This window comes from Musa acuminata, chromosome BXJ2-1 (assembly GCF_036884655.1).
Source record: "Musa acuminata AAA Group cultivar baxijiao chromosome BXJ2-1, Cavendish_Baxijiao_AAA, whole genome shotgun sequence".
Classification (NCBI taxonomy): domain Eukaryota; kingdom Viridiplantae; phylum Streptophyta; class Magnoliopsida; order Zingiberales; family Musaceae; genus Musa; species Musa acuminata.
In genome coordinates, this window is record NC_088338.1 from 2,639,370 (window position 1) to 2,659,486 (window position 20,117).

A 20,117-nucleotide genomic window follows, 5' to 3' on the forward strand; every position below is an offset into this window, starting at 1 on the left:
GATAAGTATATATTATTTTTCTTAGTTAGCGACTTTTAGTATCTTAGTTTTTATACTTTAAAAAATTACATTGATATCTTTATAGTAATAAAAGTGAAATATCTAAGTCCATTTATTCTAATGTCATGAGTTTTATTAACGAAAATAAAAAATAAATGGTAAAAAAATAATTTAATATTTCAGTTAGTGGTGATAGATAAAAACGTTGTTAGGAGTTGCGGGTGGCTATTATGAATGAAGAGAGTACTGGCGAGAGGTGAGTATTGCCCAATCGGCATATTATCTTCCCATAATATCCGATCTCCATAGTGTAATGTTCGATCTTCTTGGCCCGATGTCCCAACTCATGGCACGAAGCCTTCTACCGACACATCGACCGATCCTTCAACCCGAAATCTAATCTCCTAACATATTCCACTTCGGCCCAATATTGATTCTTTTTACTTTAATTGTCTCTTCATGATCGAAGTTAGTCTTACATCACTTAAAACGCAGATTAGATCATAAACTCTATTAATTGATTTCATCATCAAAATCCAAGATTCAACAATCTCCCCATTTTTGATGATGACAACTAATTTATAACGAAGTTTAAACCAAACTCTCCCTAGCAATATGCCACGGCACCGTTGTCCACTACTACCGACGTCGTCCGTCACCATCAATTAAAAATATTTAAATTATATTTTTACTATTTATTTTTATATTTTTATTAATAAAATCGACAATGTTAGGATAAATGAGCCTAGATGTTTCATCAGTGTAATTTTGTAAAGTACATGAATCAAATACTAAATACTAAAGATAGCTAACTACAGATAATATATAATTAGCTCCCTAAACCATCGTTTCTATGTTTCCTATGTAAAGATAACAAACTATCCTTGTATGATACAAACTTTCTTTTATATTACAGTAGTTTCGAATGGAGTTGTAATGTGTCTCCGTTGAGACGTGTTGGTGTAACAGAAATTTTGTTTGATGTGCATTTGTGATAATCATGTACGCTATTTGTTGTAATAGAATTTATAATTTTTTTTAAATAGACATGTAAAGTTTTCTATTTATAGTATTGTAAGATAGAGTTATAATGCTTTTGATACTGAACTTAAAACGTTGCAAATGGATATTATCATTCAGATATTATAAAGATTTCTATGATATTTTGATCTAAATTTGATATAAAGTGGGAAAATTTAGAAATTTCATGCTTGGTTTTGAAATATATTAAAATAGTTATGGTTAGTTGGATTTTTCTATAGCTCTGATAAAAGAATATAGCTCTTTAATGTTTAGAAATCTTTCGATTTTTCTAAAACACCTTTAATGTTTGAAATCATGGCTTGTATATCCCTCAATCTTCTATAGCTCTTTAATGTTTAGAAATCTTTCGATTTTTCTAAAACACCTTTAATGTTTGAAATCATGGCTTGTATATCCCTCAATCTTCTCATTTGGATAGCATTGTCGATCATCGCTTTCTACTCATCCTGGCCACCTTCATTTCATTATTTTTGTCCCTCTACTATCTCCTTTTCTTTCACGAGGCCTCGTCGCCTCCTTTTTGTCGTGGTCACCTACACCTTATCGTCTTCGTCATTCTAATTTCATCTATCTTCTTTGACCCTGTCACCTCCTTTCCTATGTAAGGCTCTATGCTTTCGTTCCATGACTACCTACGCACCCATTATCACATTCCTTATCATTTCGATCGTACCATCATCATGGAGCATATGTGGCTATAATGGCTATGATGGGATAAAAGCGAACAAATGTTTACGCGGAGGTGAGGAAGGTGGCAAAGATCCTCAAATTGAAAAACTAAAAACTAAAAGCATCTTCCGAGAAAATTCCAAAAACGATTTTTTTCAAGAAAATCATGTATATAATCGTTTCACTCCCAACTTAAAGACGCAATGTTTGAAAGTAGGCATATTTAACTATCTATCTTTTTAGCAAACACTTCATATCTTCCTCAGCTTGCCCTTTGTAATCCTATTATCATCACACAACGTTACATTACAACGTTCTTTGCTCCCCATAAAAGCATTCCGACTCAGAGCGGGATTTGGCCGTACCAATGTTGTCTCTCTCCTCTCACTCTCTCACCCTCTTCACGATACGATCCTGTCGAGCTTTTCCGATACCATCTTCATCCTCGGCCTGGCCAACGGATCGACGTCGGTGCACGCGAGAGCGACGTGGAACGCCGCCGCCAGCTCCTTCTTCGCGTGCACGTCGCGGAGCAGCACCGGGTCCGCCAGATCGGAGAGCGGTCTCGCCTCCTCGAACCCCTTCCTCACCCACCTTACGAGACCGGGCACCTGCTCCCCGGACGACGACGACGGCGACGGTGACGACATCTCCGGTGGCTTCCCGGTCAGCATCTCCAGCAGCACGACGCCGAAGGAGTACACGTCGGACTTCTGCGTGGGGAGGGCCGCGGCGGACGCGGCGGCGGCGCGCGCCTCGGGAGCGCGGTAGGGGCTGGGGAGGTCGAGGTGGGTGGACTTAGCGGATTGGGGTAGTGCGGCGCCGAGGAGACCGGTGGTGGATGAGGAAGGGGCGGCGGCGTCGGAGGAGGAGGAGGGAGAGGAGGCGAGGGAGAGGAGGCGGAGGAGGCCGAAGTCGGAGATGCGGGGGTTGAAGTCGGCGTCGAGGAGGATGTTGGAGGGCTTGAGGTCGCCGTGGACGAGCTTTCGGGGGCTGCAGTCGTGAAGGTAGGCGAGGCCGCGGGCAGCTCCCCGCGCGATCCGCATTCGCACCGGCCACGACAGGCTCGGATGCCCCGACCGCCCTAACCAACATTGTTAACGTCTTCTTAATTTACCACAATTTTCACATTTATAAATTAAAAGTGGAATTACTTCCCAAATTAATCTACAATATAGAAAAGGTTTCACGAGCTTCACATAAGCAGGAAAATAATTTTTTTGGATTACTTATGATATTATTTAAAATGAGATTAAACGTCTTTAGACTTTAATGTCTCAATCAAAGTGGGCGTCCAAATGGTGCAAAAGATGCGAGTGGAGAGTGTATTTGACGGTACAGAGCTGTTTGACTAACCACAGTAAAACGGAGATTGCCTCGAGGACACGGAAGTCGTCGCCTTTTAGGTCGCACATTAACTTGTGTACTACTCCCCTTTCCTCTGGCTAGTCTATACCATTATGAGTGTCACCCATAATTATACTTGATGAGAAAGCAATTAATGCTGTACAATTATATATCTTTTTCTACACCTTTTGCCTTGCCCTAATTATTTATGTAGAAATATCCTGACGCATAAAACACTATAAGTATAGTTGATAAATTTAATTTAATATAATAAAAATTATAAAAAATATAAAAGAAGAAAAAAAAAGCCTTCGGTGGGAATTAGGTAAACAATTTGATTTTTTAAAGGTATCTTCGGCTAATGTTTAGATCATTCATTTTCAACATTTGAATCCCGAATTAAGAACAAAAAGAAAGAGGTAATGCTCCTCGTGTGCATGATTGTCGACTTCTATACTACTTTTAATTTGATACCATGGATTTTAGCTTTTTGCAGGATATATGTGCACATGTGGAACTTCAATTTAAAACGGTGAATAAGGAAATCATTAATTTGGGAAGGATTGTATATGTAAAAATGCTTATAGTATATTTGATGAATGGGGGGCATATAGTACTCGGGAATAATTAATTGAGCGGTGATCCACCGCGCCGCACCCCAACCCAACTGAAGTCGCCTGCGCCCTGACGACAAAGGCGGCAGGAGACGAGGACGAACGCAGTCTCTCCGGTCTTCACTTGGAAGATTCCCCGAACAGAACACTGCTGTGCCTGGTGTCGGCTTTTAGCTTAATGTTGGTCAAATCGTTGGGTTTGGGTTCTAATTCGGAGGATGAGATGGGAATGAATAATGTTGACGTCTTAGTTGTTAGTTTAAGATTAATTAATTAACTAGTTGATTAATGATGTGCCGAAGAAGAAGAATGGGAGAGAGAGAGAGAGAGAGAGCTGACCTCGGAGTGCAGCGGTGAGATTGCCATTGGAGATGAAGTCGGTGATGAGAAGCTTCTCGTCGGGCGCCCAGTAGTAGGCCCGGAGCCTGACCAGGTTGGGGTGGCGTACCCGCCCCATCGCCCTCACCTCTGCCGCGAACTCCTTGTACCTACCTCCGGCGCCGCCGCCTTCCCCCAGCCGCCTCACCGCTACCGCGGCGCCGTCACCAACCACCACTTTGTACACGATCCCCTTCCCGCCCTTCCCCAGCACGTACGCTGACGCGCGCAGCAGCTCCTCCAGCTCCACCTTGAACCCCTTGTCCATCGCCACCAGTTCCCCCTCCGCACCACCGCCGCCCCCGGCGACACCCTCCTCCTCGTCCTCCGACGATGGCAACCCTTGCTCCCCCTTGTCCTCTCCCGCCGCCCCGCACCACGTGCAACCCCACCGCCGGCCGGGTCGTCCCCCTTCGCCTCCCAGCTTCGCGCACCCTTTCTCTTGATCCTTCACTTTCCAGTACGCGCACACAACGACCAGCCCCATCAGCGCCACACCAGCCGCGTCCGCTACCGAGATCAGCACTATCAGCCCCGCCCTCATCCCCCCGGTCGCCTCGCCCGCCGCCGCCTCTGCCCCGGCCCCGCCAGCCGACGCCGCCGCCGCGGCCCCCCGCCTCCCTCCCGGCGCCTCCGCCGCCGGCTCCGTCCGCGCCTCGCAGGGGATCAGTAGCGGGAACCCGCACAGCCCCGGGTTGTTAAGGAAGGCCGTCGGGCCCTGGTTCGCCAGCGACCCTGCCCCGGGAATCTCCCCGGAGAGGTTATTGTAGCGCAGGTCGAGGCTCACCGTCGACGGCAGGTTGCCGAGCGTGCTGGGGATCGCGCCGGAGAAGCGGTTGTGGGAGAGATTTAGGGTGCCGCCGAGGGAGTCGAGTTCGCCGAGGTCCGGCGGGATGGGCCCCTCGAACTCATTGGAGGAGAGGTCGAGCTGGACGAGCCCCACCATCTCAGCCCAGATCCCGGCGGGGATCTCGCCAGAGAGACTGTTCCCGGCGAGGAGAAGTCGCTGGAGCTGGCGGCAGCCGCGAATCGCCGGGGGTAGGGGACCGGAGAGGGCGTTCCGGGAGAAGTCGAGGTTCTGAAGGCGGGGCAGGTCGCATACGGCGGCGGGGAAAGGGCCGGAGAGGAGGTTGTCGTAGAGGAAGAGAGAGTGGAGGGAGGAGGCGTTGAAGAGCTGTGCGGGGATGGGCCCGGAGAGGCGGTTGCTATGGAGGTTAAGCCGGCGGAGGAATAACAGCGTGCCCAGCTCCGACGGGATGTAACCAGACAGATTCTTGCCCGAGACGGCGATGCCGACCACGCGCGGGTATGCGAAGCCGGTAATGTTGGCGCACGACACGCCCGGCCACCGGCACGGGTCCTCATCGCCTTCGCTCCACCCAGCGAGCGACGACGACGGGTCCTCCGACACCGCCGCCTTGAAGGCGAGGAGCGACAGCCCATCCGGCGACAACGCCCCGCATCTCCTCGCCAGGGCAATCGCGTAAACTACACATAAGAAGAAGATGATCGACAGATGCAACTTCCTCCTCATCATCATGCAGTAGTGGCGGTGGAAGCAGTTTGGTTTCAGGTGGTCGAGTATTTAAGAGTGAGGAGCGGGAGGTGGAGGGAGTGCGCGCGTTAATGCGTATGCATTTGTGGAATGAGAGAGAGGTGCGGGCGATACTTAATCGCGGGGGCCCGATGGGAAGCGCAGGCGTGGGAAGGGAGCAGTAGAAGCAACGCAAAGGGGGGAAGGGGTTGGAAATGATGTGCTCGAGCGTTGGTGGGGGTTGTTTTTGTTACTGTTGTTAAAAGGAGAGGCGGCGAGGAGAGGAGCGGAGTGGGGGTGGGGTGGGGTGGGGTGGGGTGTGATTGCTTTATCTTGGGTGTTACGTTTATGCGTCTTTTTGGGGTTAGAGAAGAAGCGTTTGGACGTGGACGAACATGTTCGTGCTTTGTTGGCTGCCAAGGTTGTTTTGTTAGCTGGGCACACTCTACACGGGACATCATGAGCGATCCATTGTGGTGGATGTCATCCTTTGCCGGTGGAGCAACGAACGAGAGTAAATTGGAGTAGAAGAAGGACATGGGGCATGAGCGACAGATCGATGGGATGAATAAAGGACATGACGTATATTATATGCTATTGGAAACATAGTAATTGGTGGTCACATCAACATTGATAATATAGGCAGATGCGACTTTCGAACACTACCTGATGGCCCTTCATTTTGGGCACAGAATTGTCGTTACGATGCAAATAAGTTATACGGATAGCAGAACGTGGCTTACATCAAGTTGCCTCGTCTGCAATATACCCCGACGGAAGTGGTCAATCATAATCTCGATGATACACAAACATCAATAAGGCTGGTCTCTCAGGCTGCTGGAGCTTCAGCCATTTCTTGCTCAACAGACGTTGGGACGACAGGATAATACTTGCAGTGAAGCTCACTAACATCATCTCCAGAAAGCTTCTTCCGACCATCAGGCCCGACATGAAAAACTGCAAGAAAAAGCTTCACAGTCCTGACATCTAGTATAGAATGATTGCTTTCATTGTCATGAATGCAGAACTTAAATCGAAATGTTCATAAAATAAGTTACTTTATATTATTCTACTAACACAAACAACAGTATCTAGATTCAGTAAAAATATAATTGATCTGATTGTCTATAACATCAAAGGCAACAGGCAATTCTCTAATCAATGGAGTTAGGAGAACAGGTCTGACATGTTTTTCTGGACATAATTGTACCATTTTTGGGTGATAATGATAAAAAAGTAGTTCAAACTAGTAGGTAGATTCGATCAAAGAAATTTAGTTGAAAACGAACCCACCATGAGTGAAGAAAGGAAGTTTATCATTAGCAGTAGCTAGAGAATGTACAATAACTGAGAAAAAGAAATAAGCATACCACTAGCTCCATCATGAAATGTTGCATGGTAGATGGCTCGACATGCCAGTTCAGCAGCTTCCTCAAGTGTCGTGTCATAGTGATAACTAAGTGACAATGAACATGAGTTAATTGCTTTTAAACTACCATGACAAAATACAGCAACAGAACGAATGCCTACCCGCTATCCAGAACACCATAAGCTCATGGACTTCCTGACCCGACTGAAAAGTGTGTTACCTTGAGACTTCCACCTTCACTGTCAACATAATACAATCCAGGTTCCCAAGACGAAAGAGACCAGGTCAAACAGCTGAAGAAAAGGACTGATTTGGAACTTGAGTATACCATTTCATCCCATCCAGCAATCATGGTCCCTACCGAAAGGCCCGTTCCACAGTAAGAGTAATGCATGTTTGCTAATAGCTTTGAAGCACTAGTGACTGAGATCCATCTCTTGTTTGCCAGTTATTGTAGGCAGTACTGTATAGGATGAAACTGATAACTAGTAAAATATTCCATAAGCAAATGATAGCATAACTAAGGTGGGAATTCCACTAAATTAAACAGATCAACTAATGGACAATGCACACAAATATGCATGGATGAGTAAAAGCACAGCTATAACTTGATGCCCAAGTTCCTGTGCCAGAATTGGCAATCTGCAGCACCACCAGCCATTGTACCGAGCATATATGGATTGATCTAGATGATTTTCTTAACACAGAGAAGTTGATGATGAAAGATATCATGGGAGTGATAAGTACCAGAGTCACTATCTTGGTTTATGTGTGCCTTTTCATATATCCTGGCATTATGTGAAAGCAGAACAAAATCCAGTTCACATTTGGAAGGAAGATATTAAGTTGGTGTACCCTATGGATACTGCAAATTGTGGAAATTGAAAAGATGACAATGCAATGTTCAAACCTGGCTGTGCAAAACAGTTTCAAGATGTGGATGCATGAGATACTTCCTGGTTGTGCAAAAGCAATAAGCAGCTGAAGAAGCAATACTTAGCTATCGTAGACACCTAGCGGAAGTGAATTTGTTTGGAACAACAATACAAGTGTTACTGCTGAGACTGTATTACTGGCAATAAGCATTTGTTTGAGGATAGAAACTTCTTGTTGTTTGCTAGTGTGAGGCTCCACATTACCAGCACCACCATCCTTAATAGAATTGCAAACTTTTAAATCATTTCTTAGTCATTGAAGAGTCATTCAAATGCCAAGAGTTTGAGAATCAAGCTCTTTCTATATTCATGGGCTTGCAATAATTCTTGTTATGGACAGAGATACAGGAACCGATGCAGAATATTTAACAGATGATGTAGAACAATAAATCAAGAAGGTGCTAGAGAGTCAATGAATGTTGTATACTGATTTACCTACTAGTTTGGCAGATTTAGATGAGTCTATCTCAATCAATCATAGTTCTGCAATTCTGGCTAAAATTTATGGTATTGGTGAAAATTGTGGCAGTAGTGTAACTCTGCTATTGTTTTTAAAAGCGCTATGCGCCAAGGTTACAAAACAACCAAGGTGCAAGGCGAACTAAGCGAGGCACTCTAGAATATTAAAATTAAAAATATAGTATGATTGATAAATATGATCATAAAAATAAAAATGGCATATCAAATAAAACTGATATGCTAAACAAAGGTTCTACTGACGGAGACTTATGCTAAATAGTATTTTCAATATGATACTAAATAGGGTTAACTCCTAACAAAGTGAGTAAGCACCATCTCAATATGGTGCAGCAAGTTAATTGAAATGAGAGAGAATGAATTGAGAAGAGAAGTAACTGACAGCTGTGGAGGAAGGTAGGGGAAGGAGAAGGCGATGGCCGAAGCTGCAGTGGCGAACAACGGTAGATGAAGCTGTAGCAACGGACATAGGGTTTTGCTTTCACTGGGTTGGGCACGGGATTGGGGGAGGTGTAAGGGTACATTAGTTGGTTTGATTGAACTAACTTACTCGTTCAATCGAACCATAAGCTCAAGTGCTCGGCGCTTGGACTCAGGTGAGCACCTGAGCAGTGCTTCGTTGCAATGCCTCGCCCCAAGGTTTTGCAAGGTGCTCAAGACTCACCTCACCTTGCCTGAGCCTCTAGGTCAACGGCCAAACACCTTTTGAAAACACTGAACTCTGCGAATATGCATCAGTATGATGTCATTTGTATCTTAGTTCTGTGTCAACCATGCCAATATTATCGTGATTAGCATACAGAAAGAACTCATATCTTAACCTCAGTTTCATTTGCTTTCTCAAAAATGAATATATCAGCTAATTTTCCTTGAGTCACTCTATGCTCATTTAAGTTCACATAATAACAATAATGCTATAATCCCTTTGTGATTAAGAAAGGAGAAAAGGTAAAAGCAAATAACTCCACTTGCTTCGTCAAAACTTTAACAAGAAATATCTGTCTAAGAAGATCAAACTAGTTTCGAAGTTTTTATCAAACGCAATTGTGGACATACATCACAAGTTGATCCTTAATACAATACTAGGTGAACTATCAGATAATGAAGATCTCCACGTTAAGTTGATCTCCACTGTGTCAAATATCACGAGTTTCTTGTTTGCTTAATAGTTAATCATCAAGCAACCAGAAGCACACACAAGATGCAAACAGCTCTAGCATAATCTCCCAATGACATGGAGCATTAAATGCTTACGGATATATCCTCCCATGCTAGCTCGAGAATCGGCGGCCACAATGACACCATTCTTTAAGATGAAAGCCAGCGTGGTCGTCCCCTTCACCATCTGGATCGAGCATCACAACAAAATGTGGCAACAAATCAATACATCGAGTATCACAACAATCCCGTCATCATATCAAATAACCAACAAACCCATCAGAAACAGACATCAAAGGAATCCGGGAGTTGGAACGAAGGGGCTCGCCGAGACCGTCGACGCCGCCTCCGGCGACCGAAGGGAAGTATTGGAGACCACTCGCGTCGAGCTTCATGATTCACGAACACGACGATGGCGGAAGACGAATCAACAAGCGAGAAGAAGTGATAAGAAACCCTAGATCGAGGAGGAGGGAGAAGCTAAAGAGGGAAAGAAAGGCTTCTTACGAAGACGACGACGCGAACAGAAAGAAAAGGCAACACAACTAGGAGAAGATCCGACCCGAACTTAATCGGGTCTACCCAAATCACATATGGTTGGCCCCAACCCAATACATATCAATCGTCCCAATGTAATTATTCTTCCAGTAACTTGATGGGTTTGAATCATTTTCACCCACTTTCAATATGAAATTACATTAAGATGCCACTATTGTTGACTTGGTTGACACATAATGGGTAACAGGCTTAAGCCCATGACATTAATTGATGCAAAGAACAATAATTCAGAGCCAAACAGCCATTGGGCAACAAATGAAATCAACAATAGAGCTAAGATGCAAAAAAACAATAACTTACAGCATCCTGAAAGCTCAAGATGCAAAGAACAGTAATCATAAAATACTGTAGACTGATGATATCCTGAGGTCATTTCAGATTTTTGTAGGTGAAACATATCATCTAAAAGAGTTTGACAAAGATGCTAAAATGGGACTTTGGTTGAAAACTCATGATCATGATATGGTGCAGATAACTCGATGCACATTATAGTCTGGACATGGAACTGTAAATTGAATGGTTGCGCAATTGCCTCCTCAAGATCTTTCCTGATGCTGTTTTCGGTATAGAGCTGGTGAAAACAACTTTGCGAATCTTCTTGTATGGTGCTACCTATAATACAAAACAAAAATCACGTTCTGTGCTTCAATTCTTAAAATACAAAAACACTGAAGCAGAATCATAAACAAAGATACCTGCTTTGCAATGAAATCCATGATTTCTGCTTCTTTGAGGTTATTTCCTGGCTGTCTCACAATAAATGCCATAGGTATTTGGCCTGCCTCCTCGTGAGGATAACTGTTATTTTGCAAACAATCATTAAGGAAGAAGAGGGTAGAATCTAAACTCAAACTAATCAACAAAGAGGATCCTTAATGAACAAGTGATGTTTTTATTTTCTTGGTTTAAGAACAACTAAGCTGTCAATATTTACAGACAGTTCAAGGTACTTCCTTCTTGATTGCAGAAAATATCAAATGATTTAATAGGTTAATACTGAACGTACTAATACTGCATTGATGTTTCAATGCAGAAATAGTCTGAGTGCAGATTAATGAAACTAGTTGTGATTATTGATTGATGGAGTATTTAGCCCAAAAATTCATAACGACTGATGATAATGATGCATGAACAGCGTATAAATAAAGTGCATTGAAGTTGCATCACTGGATACGTACGGAACCACAGCAGCATCAGCAACTCCAGGTAGTGATAGAAGCAAGTGCTCCAACTCAGCAGGTGGAACCTGCAAAACGTCCACATTGCAACAGATGAGAAGTCTTGGCATATTTACTTCAGTGATGAGAATTCTGCACTGACCTGGTAAGCTTTATACTTGATCATTTCCTTCAACCTATCCACAATAAAAAGAAACCCATCTTGATTGAAGTAACAGAGATCACCTGTCTTTAGCCAGCCACCCGGAGCAAAGGTGGAAGCATTTGCTTTCTCATCTCCTGCATAACCTGACATAAGAGAAAACAATGAGCAACCAAATATCTCTCTTTTGGTTGAGTGCTCATGTCACTTGAGTTCAGACAAGTAAGAATGCATTATGCTACATTACCTATCATGATTGAAGGGCCACGAATCCATAATTCTCCAGTTTGGCCAATTGACAGGGTCTCACCTGTGACACTATCCACAATCTTAGCTTCAACATTCTGTGACAGGCGACCAACAGACCTCAGGTGGAGGCATTCCTCACGATCTATCATCCTTGCTATACCACCACCCTCAGTGGATCCGTAACCCTGACATGAAGAATGGATGTAATCTTATCAGTTGATTTTTCAAAGCCAAAGAGCAAAATGAAGGATCAGTAGAAAATGTTTTACTCAATCATCATTATTATCTCATAGAAAAAGTTGCATGATTTTTAATTGTATCCATCCAAATATGCATAAACTGACCAAATATTTTCTTCTAACATACTGGGGCATCAAGGGCTGTATTTAAGATGACAAAAAATTGCAACACCTGTTTCTTTAGATGAAGCTAAAGTCCACCAAGGGCCAAGAAGTACTGGCTCAGGATTACAGCCAAAATTGAAATCATTGCAATTGATTACAAAAGAAGGAAGGTAAATTTCAATTTTAATATAAGCTTACTATTCAGTTTCTTCTACTATTGACAATCCCTTAAAATAATAATATATTATTTTACTATTTAGAGCCCTAGTATTACTGATTTTATCTTCTTTTTCATAAGCACTTTTTTCATCCTCGTTGTCATTGTCGCTCACCGCCATTGCTAAGGTGCAACTTTATCACCCCTTTGACATCATCCTCCAAGAAGGAAGAAAAAGAGGAGGAAAAAGAAGAGGAGGATGAGGAAAAAGAGAGGAGGAAGAAGAAGATGATATTTTTATGTCTATTTGCAAAGGTGCAACTTAGAAATATTAAAAAAAAATTAAAATAGGTTATAAATAGTAAATTTGGTGTTGGTACGAACAGTATGTACCAGTCCGACATGGGACCAATACGTGGATCGCCCTATACCGAGCAATACACATCACATGACCCTGTATCTAGCGATACGAGGTCTATATCTATTAGAACGATCAAAATCCGATCATTACCGACTTGTATCAGTCGGTAATAGTCAAATTTTAACTAATACCAATCAAGGGTTGAAATTACCTTGTTTCAAATGGTCAATTCGACCATTTGAACCAATAGAAATGGTTTTTAAACCCTTTCCTTCCCCTCTTTTGACTCATTTCACTTTCTCTAACTCTTTCTCACTCACATCTCTTTCTCATTCTCACATTTGAACTCTTTTAAACTTAACAAGGCAGTGATTTATGGATTAGATCAAATTCAAGAGGCTAATTTAGCTGGATTAATACTTAATTCAGAGGAAGAACATTCTAAACGAGAGGTATGTATTCTCTTTCTAGATTTCTATTGATTTATAAAATGATTAAGCCTATTCTATGTGGTTAATGTCTAAAATATTGTTTGATGTATTTTTTATGATAGAATAGCGTTAATTAAGGAGTAATTAAGGTCTTTAATGTTATGATTAATATTAATTTTTTGTAATTAGATAATGGGTCAAATATTTATATTTTGCATACTAAGGTGATTTATATGATGGTATAATGGGTTTAGCTATGTTTTAATTAAGTTTTTAATGTTGTGATTAGTGGTTTAAATAACGATTTTATTGAATTGACTTATTTTGGGTCAATTCAATATCTTTAATACCTATCAGGGTATTTGATATGTTTATAATGGTAAAAGAGGACTAATTAGGGATTAATTAAATATGTTAATTCTATGATTAATATATTTAATTATGTTGTGATTAATATATTTAATTAATATATTTTATTACAGAGGTAATAAAAGAAAAGGACGTATATCCTCAACAACTTGAAGATCTCCCTTGGTCAAAACATGGCAGAAAGGGTCGGCCAACATCGAGTCAAACTATTCAAGAAACTAGAGACACCTAACCATCACAGTCGTCCACCGAGCGTGCAAAGGCAAAGGCAAAGGCAAAGGCAAAGGGGAAGGTAGTGGCATCAACTGCATCATTGGAAAGAATTGAGTTGGGTGATAAGACACATTCTTAATTGCATTTAACAACCCACTAGGTTTAAAAACATAGTAACAATGTTGACAATAGTGCCTCAACTAATGATGGCTACGACGTTGGGGAGTTGATGGTCCCATTTACACAGTTTAAGAGTGGTGCATGGATCAAGGAGCAGTATTTTACACATCACCCAAGATTCATACCATGAAGCTCGGCCAGGTACTGATCAAGTTTACACATAGAAGGGGAAAGGAAAGGCAATAGATGATTTTGAGTAGTTACAACAAAGCTTACACGATATAAACATAGAGCAAAGCTTTTCGTATTAACAGTTGTCGTATTATGGAAAATCTTACAGCCAATAGCAGTATGATAATAGTTGGTTATTCTTCTCCGAACAGTAGTACGATCGATCTTATGATACAGAGTAGCAAATCAGTGATGAAAGTAAAAGTTTTGATTTTTTTCATACTCCGCACCAATATATACTACAATCATACTTGTCTTAAGAGCCACTTTGAACATGTGTAGTTCACGACGATCAGACTACAACAATCACCATATCGATGCACCAATAGCATATGATATATCAATATTATGTCGTAAGATCTATTTCAAGATTGGGTCCAACAAACATGTCAAATTGCTTTACAAATACATAGGATCGAGGACCCCGATTCATCACCCATGAAGTCATGTTATTATTTTTTATGGTAGAACCAAGTATATTCATCGATTGATTGCTTAATTTATTTGACTCTTAAAGTTTAAGTTATTTAAAAAATAATCTAATAATTCAAATCATTTCTTTACGGATAATTCAATATCAACCGAAGGACAGTCCAAAACATACCACAAAGCTACTTAAGACCCAAAAAAATATCATTGTTCAGTCCTAATTTAGATTATTTTTGCTAAAATTATACTAAAATTAAATTTATTTCTAACTTAAAAATCTTTAATTTTCTATTTTAAAAATTTTTGAACTATTTTTTATCATTTTTTCGTGTCATCAGTACGTATTGCCATACTTACACACAATACATCAGTACAGTTCAATACGTACTATATCAATAGCCAGTTAGTATACTGATACAGATCAATAAGATGAACCCTGGTAAATAATAATCTCTTTTTCATAAAAAAAACTAAATAATAATTTTAAAAATATATAATCACAAAAGCAAAAATTAAATAAATAAATAAAACAAGTAATCAAATATCCACATGGCATGGTAAATTCTTATCAAATATACCCAAGCTGAAATTAAAATGTTTCTTTCAATTTTGGTTTGGCTTCTGTAGCAACTTCTATTCTGTTTGAACATGAAAAATTCTAAGGTTTCATCTTGGTCAAGGAATGGTCTATTCAATGAAGATACAGTACTACTTTCTAAAACTCCTTTTGGTTCATGTACCAATGTCATGAAAATAACATGCATTACTTTGAGAACATGGTGAAACTGTACACTTGTGGATTGCATGTTCCTATCCTACCAAAACAATCTATTGCCGGTAATCTCATTCAGTTTACTAAATAAACCTAAAAATCAAGAAAGTCAATTATTTTGTGTTTTTAACCTGATAGGTTACTCCATTTACTATATTTGTTTTGACTGGATGAGTAAGGCTCAGGATGAGTGATAAATAACTTCTTCTTCCATCATTTTATTATTATACCCAAGGGAGACTAAGTGAACTCATCCTATGCAGTGACTGCTATAAAAAAAATGAAATGACCACCATTAAGAAGGGGCTCAAAACAAGATGGAAGGTGAACTTACAGTTCATTTAAAATATTAGTAAGCTTTTTTACACAATATAGCATCAGAATCTATTGGAATTTGGCAGATGATGCAGTAGCATTATACAAAAGGAGAAGTAGACGATAAAAGAAAATTTCTGCATTCGTCATCTATTATACCAAGAAAAGTTTAGTGCAACAGCTGCCTTTAATGCACCTAATATTGCTGTTTTTTAGGGCCACAATAAGAACATCGTGTGCATCAGTCTTGTCCTTCCTTCAAAGTCAAGGGATCTCATTATCCAGGTTTATTCAAGAGACAACATTCCATAAACTTGAGATCTGTTCCAGTTGGCCACACGCAAAGCAATTGCCTAACTGTGTCTTGGGTTCAAGGAAGCTGACAGTGCCAGCAATCATAGCTGGCCATGGTAAATTATTACAAGCATTACTAGAATATTTATTGCAAGGAAAGACCTAAGGAAACTGATGACTCAAAGAGTGTACTATTGCATTACCTAGTAAAAATGGCTCTGTTATCCTCCATGATTTAATGCAGCGACAGGGGTTGGACTTCCAATCAACACCCCGACGACGACCAAGTTTGACGCACGCGTCGCGTCGTGTCGTGCTATTATATTGGCGGTAGGAGGACAACCGCACGTGTGACCCGCCTCTCTCAGCCAATGGCCTGAGAGAGCTTTGAATCCACCCCATTTTTAATTTAGGAAGGAAAAGAGCTGTATAATTATTTGCCACACTTTTATCGTTACAATTTTAGACTATTATTTTTCTTTTTTCGCTTATAAAAATTCAACTTATATTTATAATTTTTTTGTCTCATGCAAATAAAGGCTAATATAAACAAATAAAAGAGAAGTACTAATATAAATCACCCTACCTGACGGAGCTCCACATCGGGAAATCGAGACATGAACTGGTGTGCCGCCGCCTCGTGCAGCGGCGCTCCGCCGCAGGTCACGAACTCGAGCGCTGCCAGGTCGATCTTCTCCTCCCACCTTGCCATCGCAACAACCACCGGTGGCGACGCCGTCAAAGAAGTCGCCCGGTACTTCTCCGCCACGCGCAGCATCTCCCTCGCGCCGCCGCCGCCGCCCATGACAACGGTGGTCTCCCCCAGTGCTATTCCTTTAAGCAAAAAGAAGAACCCCATAGAGTGGAAAAGCGGCGCTCCGACGACCGTCACATCCGGCGCCTCTCGCCGCCTCCGCTCTGCCGGCAGTTTCCGTGAAGCGTGGAACCCTGCCACCATCGCGATGAAGTTGAGGTGCGACAGGGCTGCCGCCTTCACCATTCCCGTCGTCCCCGACGAGTACTGTATGACGGCCACATCCATTTGCCCGACCTCCTCTTCCGGCGGCACTTCCCCTCCGCTGCCGGCGAGGAACGACCGGAACCGAGGGGAGTCGAGGAGGATCGTCGGAACGTCGCCAGGGAGCTTGGCAGCGGTTTCGGAGGTGGCGAAGGCGACGCGGGGCTTGGAGAGGCCGACGAGCCGGGCGAGCTCGGCGGCAGTTGAGGCGGGGTTGGCAGCCGAGATGACGGCGCCCAGGGAAAGTAGGGCGAGGTAGAGCGGGGGAACGTCGAGGCGGGCGGGGCAGAGGATGAAGGCGACGTGGCCCTTGGAGAGGCCGACCTCGGTGCGGAGGGCGGCTGCGAGGGAGTGGATCTGGGACAGCAGATCGGGGAAGGAGAGCGCATCCCCAGTGGCGGCGTCGACGACGGCTGGGAGGGGAGGGAGCGGGGATGGGAGCAGGGAGACGGCGTAGGAGGTGAAGGAGAGCGGCCGATCGCGGGCCGGCAACTGTACGGGCGGACGGAGGCTGTGGAAAGTCCTGGAGACGGCGTCGAAACCACTCCTGGGATCGATTGCCGGCGACGTCGACGGCGGTGTAGGTGTGACCGCCTTTTCCTCCATCGCAAATGGAAAGCCAGTGGAGTTGCTTGCGCTATGAAGGTCTATATGCGAGCCGTCTAAGAAAAGGCCAAAAACGTACATACGATTAGTCCGATTTGACTCAAATGTCGAGATATAATATGTGACATTTAATTTAGCGGGACATATATGCGAATCCAAAACATTGGAAGGATCTCTATAAATGTCATTAATAGGCTTAAAATGATTGGAATATTTTTATTCCTTGTTTAATTGATGATGAACAAGATCTTGTAAATTTAAGTTGGGTGTAACTCTACATTACACAATAATAAATTTTAAGAATTTTCATATTCTTATAATTCATTGTTGGGTATAATTTTTGTATGGTTATATCATATCATATCTTATATATAGCTCAATTCTTAACTCATACGTGAGAGACACTATTGTAAATATAGAAAATGTTTCTTGTTTTAAGGCTTTAGATGGATCCACAAGGACTGATAAGGTGAATTCAACCCATAAATACCGAATGACATATCATTATTAATTTGGCGTACCATATCACCATGACACAACACGTCGAAGGCCATCGGATGCGTCCTCGAGGGAACTCTCTTCCGCTATTCGTGTTAGAATGTTCATAGTGGATGCAGAGGTAATCTTCCAATCCCTTATGTTGCCCAATCCAAATAATCTACTAAAAATGTTGATGACGGACTCCACAAACGAAGTATAGTTGATCTTATGTAGATTGTGGTGTTGGTAGATTCGCAGCAAAATTTGTCGGAAAGCTTAGGTGCTGAAAAGGCTCTCGTGGTGGTGGAGTGGGCAGTCCCAACTCCAAAGGCACACCACAAGCTGACATAATTGTAGATGGTGACAGGGGTGATTATGGCAACAAGAACATGTCCTCTTTACCGAATATTGGAGGAGAAATGTCAAAGTAGGAAAGGACATGTTAAGTGAAACAAATCGTCCTAGTGAATCTATCAAAACCTCTTGTTATGGAAACTAATCGACAAAATCTCACCTGCTATAGATGGCTCCTTAAGATAGAGTTATCGATCTTCCCGCGCCGTACCGGTATTAAGATTAATATTAAATAATTTTTTTAATCTGATTTTTTCGACACTTAAATGATCAGGGTATAACGTTTAATTCATCCGACAAGAGAGCATTCGAAATCTCTTTTTGAGGGTTGAGTTTTTTTTACTAACACCTCTTGCGATGACAGAGGTCTAGCATCCCGACCTCCATGCCTTGTGCGACGACAAAGGTCAACATTCTAATCTCTATGTCTCGAGCAAAGGCGAGGGTCGAGTGTCCTAATCTCTACACCTCATGTGACGACAGAGGTCGAGCATCCAAACCTCCATGCCTCGGGCGGAGGCAGGGGTCAGACATCCCGACCTCTACACCTCACATGATGGCAGAGGTGGAGGTTGAGTGTCCTGACCTCCACGCCTTGAGCAGAGGCAAGGGTCGAGCTTCCCGACTCATACACTTTAGGCTTCTTTGACTTGTGGCTTCCATCGTAACGAGTTTTTTTTACATAGGTTTAGTTTTTTCGACTCACATACCTCAAGCACATTTTGCTTTGTCGCTCTACCATGGTGGATTTTTTCTTACATAGGTCAGGTTTTTCCAAGTCACTCATCTCGGGCACATTCGGTCTATGCTTCTATTGTGACATATTTCTTCTCACGCAAGTCAAGTTTTCTCGACTCACGCATCTCAAGCATACTCAACCTATACCTCTACCATGGCGGATTTCTTCTTATACGAGTCGAGTTTCTCTGATTCACATATCTTGAGAATATTTGACATGTGTCTCCATCGTGATAGATTTCTTCTCACATGGATCGAGTTTTTTTGACTCATATATCTCAAGCACATTCGACTTATGCCTTTGTTATAGTAGATTTCTTACACAGGTCGTGTTTTTTTGACTCATGCATCTTGATAGATTTTGAGTCCTCATTCCACCATGATATCTTTTGAGTGCTTCTTTCGCCATGGGGAGCTTTGAGTCCTCCTTCCATCATAGTAGGCTTTAAGTCCTTCGCTATAGTGGATTTCTCACATAGGTCATGTTTTCTTGACTCATATGTCTTGATAGATTTTGAGTCCTCGTTCCATCATGGCAGCTTTTGAGTGCTTCTTTCGCTATGGTGAGCTTTGAGTCCTCCTTTCGTCATGGTAGGCTTTGAGTCCTTCCTATATAGTGGCATATTTTAAGTGTTCCTTTCATTGTAGTGGGCTTTGAGTTTTTCCTCCACCATGGTGGATTTCGAGTGCTCTTACCATGGCAAGCTTCGAGTCCTTCCTCCGTTATAATAGATTTTGAGTCCTTCCTCCGTCATGGTGGATTTTGAGTCTTCCTATGGTAGGTTTTAGGTCTTTCCTCTATCATAGCAGATTTTGTATCCTCCTCCCATCATAGTGGACTTCAAATCCTCCCTCTATCGTGATAGATTTTAGATTCTCTTCCCACCATGGCAAGCTTTGTCCCAAGGTACCTTAATTAATGACTCCATCGGCTCCAGATATGGGAGAGACTTGGTAAAAATTTTGGGGGTCTATCAGCGGTGTCTCGAGCTTGGCCTTTTTCGATAGGGAGACCATCGTCAGACAATAGTGGCATGACTTTGTTAGATTACTTCTCAGCTATCTAACACCGATCCTTGTTGGGAATTTTATCACCGTGTAATAGATCGACACCACTACCCTCATCTTGTTAAGTGTGGGTCAACTATGATCACCTTGTACATCAAGGGGATGTTGGCCACCATGAATTTAATCATTATCGTTTTGGAGCAGGGCTCGTCCCCAAACGTGACA

The 20,117-nt window shown here is 42.4% G+C and overlaps 2 protein-coding genes across 3 annotated transcripts; both read right to left on the reverse strand.

The window, feature by feature from the left end:
* Positions 1-1,911: 1,911 nt before the first annotated feature.
* Positions 1,912-5,889, reverse strand: LOC103986827 (receptor protein kinase-like protein ZAR1). Its single transcript, XM_009404939.3, has 2 exons — positions 4,014-5,889; positions 1,912-2,797 (listed from the first exon to the last, which is right to left on the reverse strand). Exons 1-2 carry the CDS (start codon positions 5,590-5,592, stop codon positions 2,115-2,117), a joined length of 2,262 nt encoding a protein of 753 aa, XP_009403214.2. The 5' UTR covers positions 5,593-5,889; the 3' UTR covers positions 1,912-2,114.
* A 4,375-nt stretch (positions 5,890-10,264) lies between these two features.
* On the reverse strand, positions 10,265-17,341 carry LOC135598002 (4-coumarate--CoA ligase-like 7). 2 transcript variants are annotated; one of them, XM_065091524.1, is made up of 6 exons: positions 16,275-17,341; positions 11,651-11,837; positions 11,404-11,549; positions 11,262-11,329; positions 10,779-10,881; positions 10,265-10,695 (listed from the first exon to the last, which is right to left on the reverse strand). In XM_065091524.1, exons 1-6 carry the CDS (start codon positions 17,310-17,312, stop codon positions 10,570-10,572), a joined length of 1,668 nt encoding a protein of 555 aa, XP_064947596.1. In that variant the 5' UTR covers positions 17,313-17,341; the 3' UTR covers positions 10,265-10,569. The 2 variants fall into 2 exon arrangements, with proteins under 2 accessions (XP_064947596.1, XP_064947597.1); XM_065091525.1 differs by having other exon boundaries at positions 11,258-11,329.
* Positions 17,342-20,117: the final 2,776 nt, after the last annotated feature.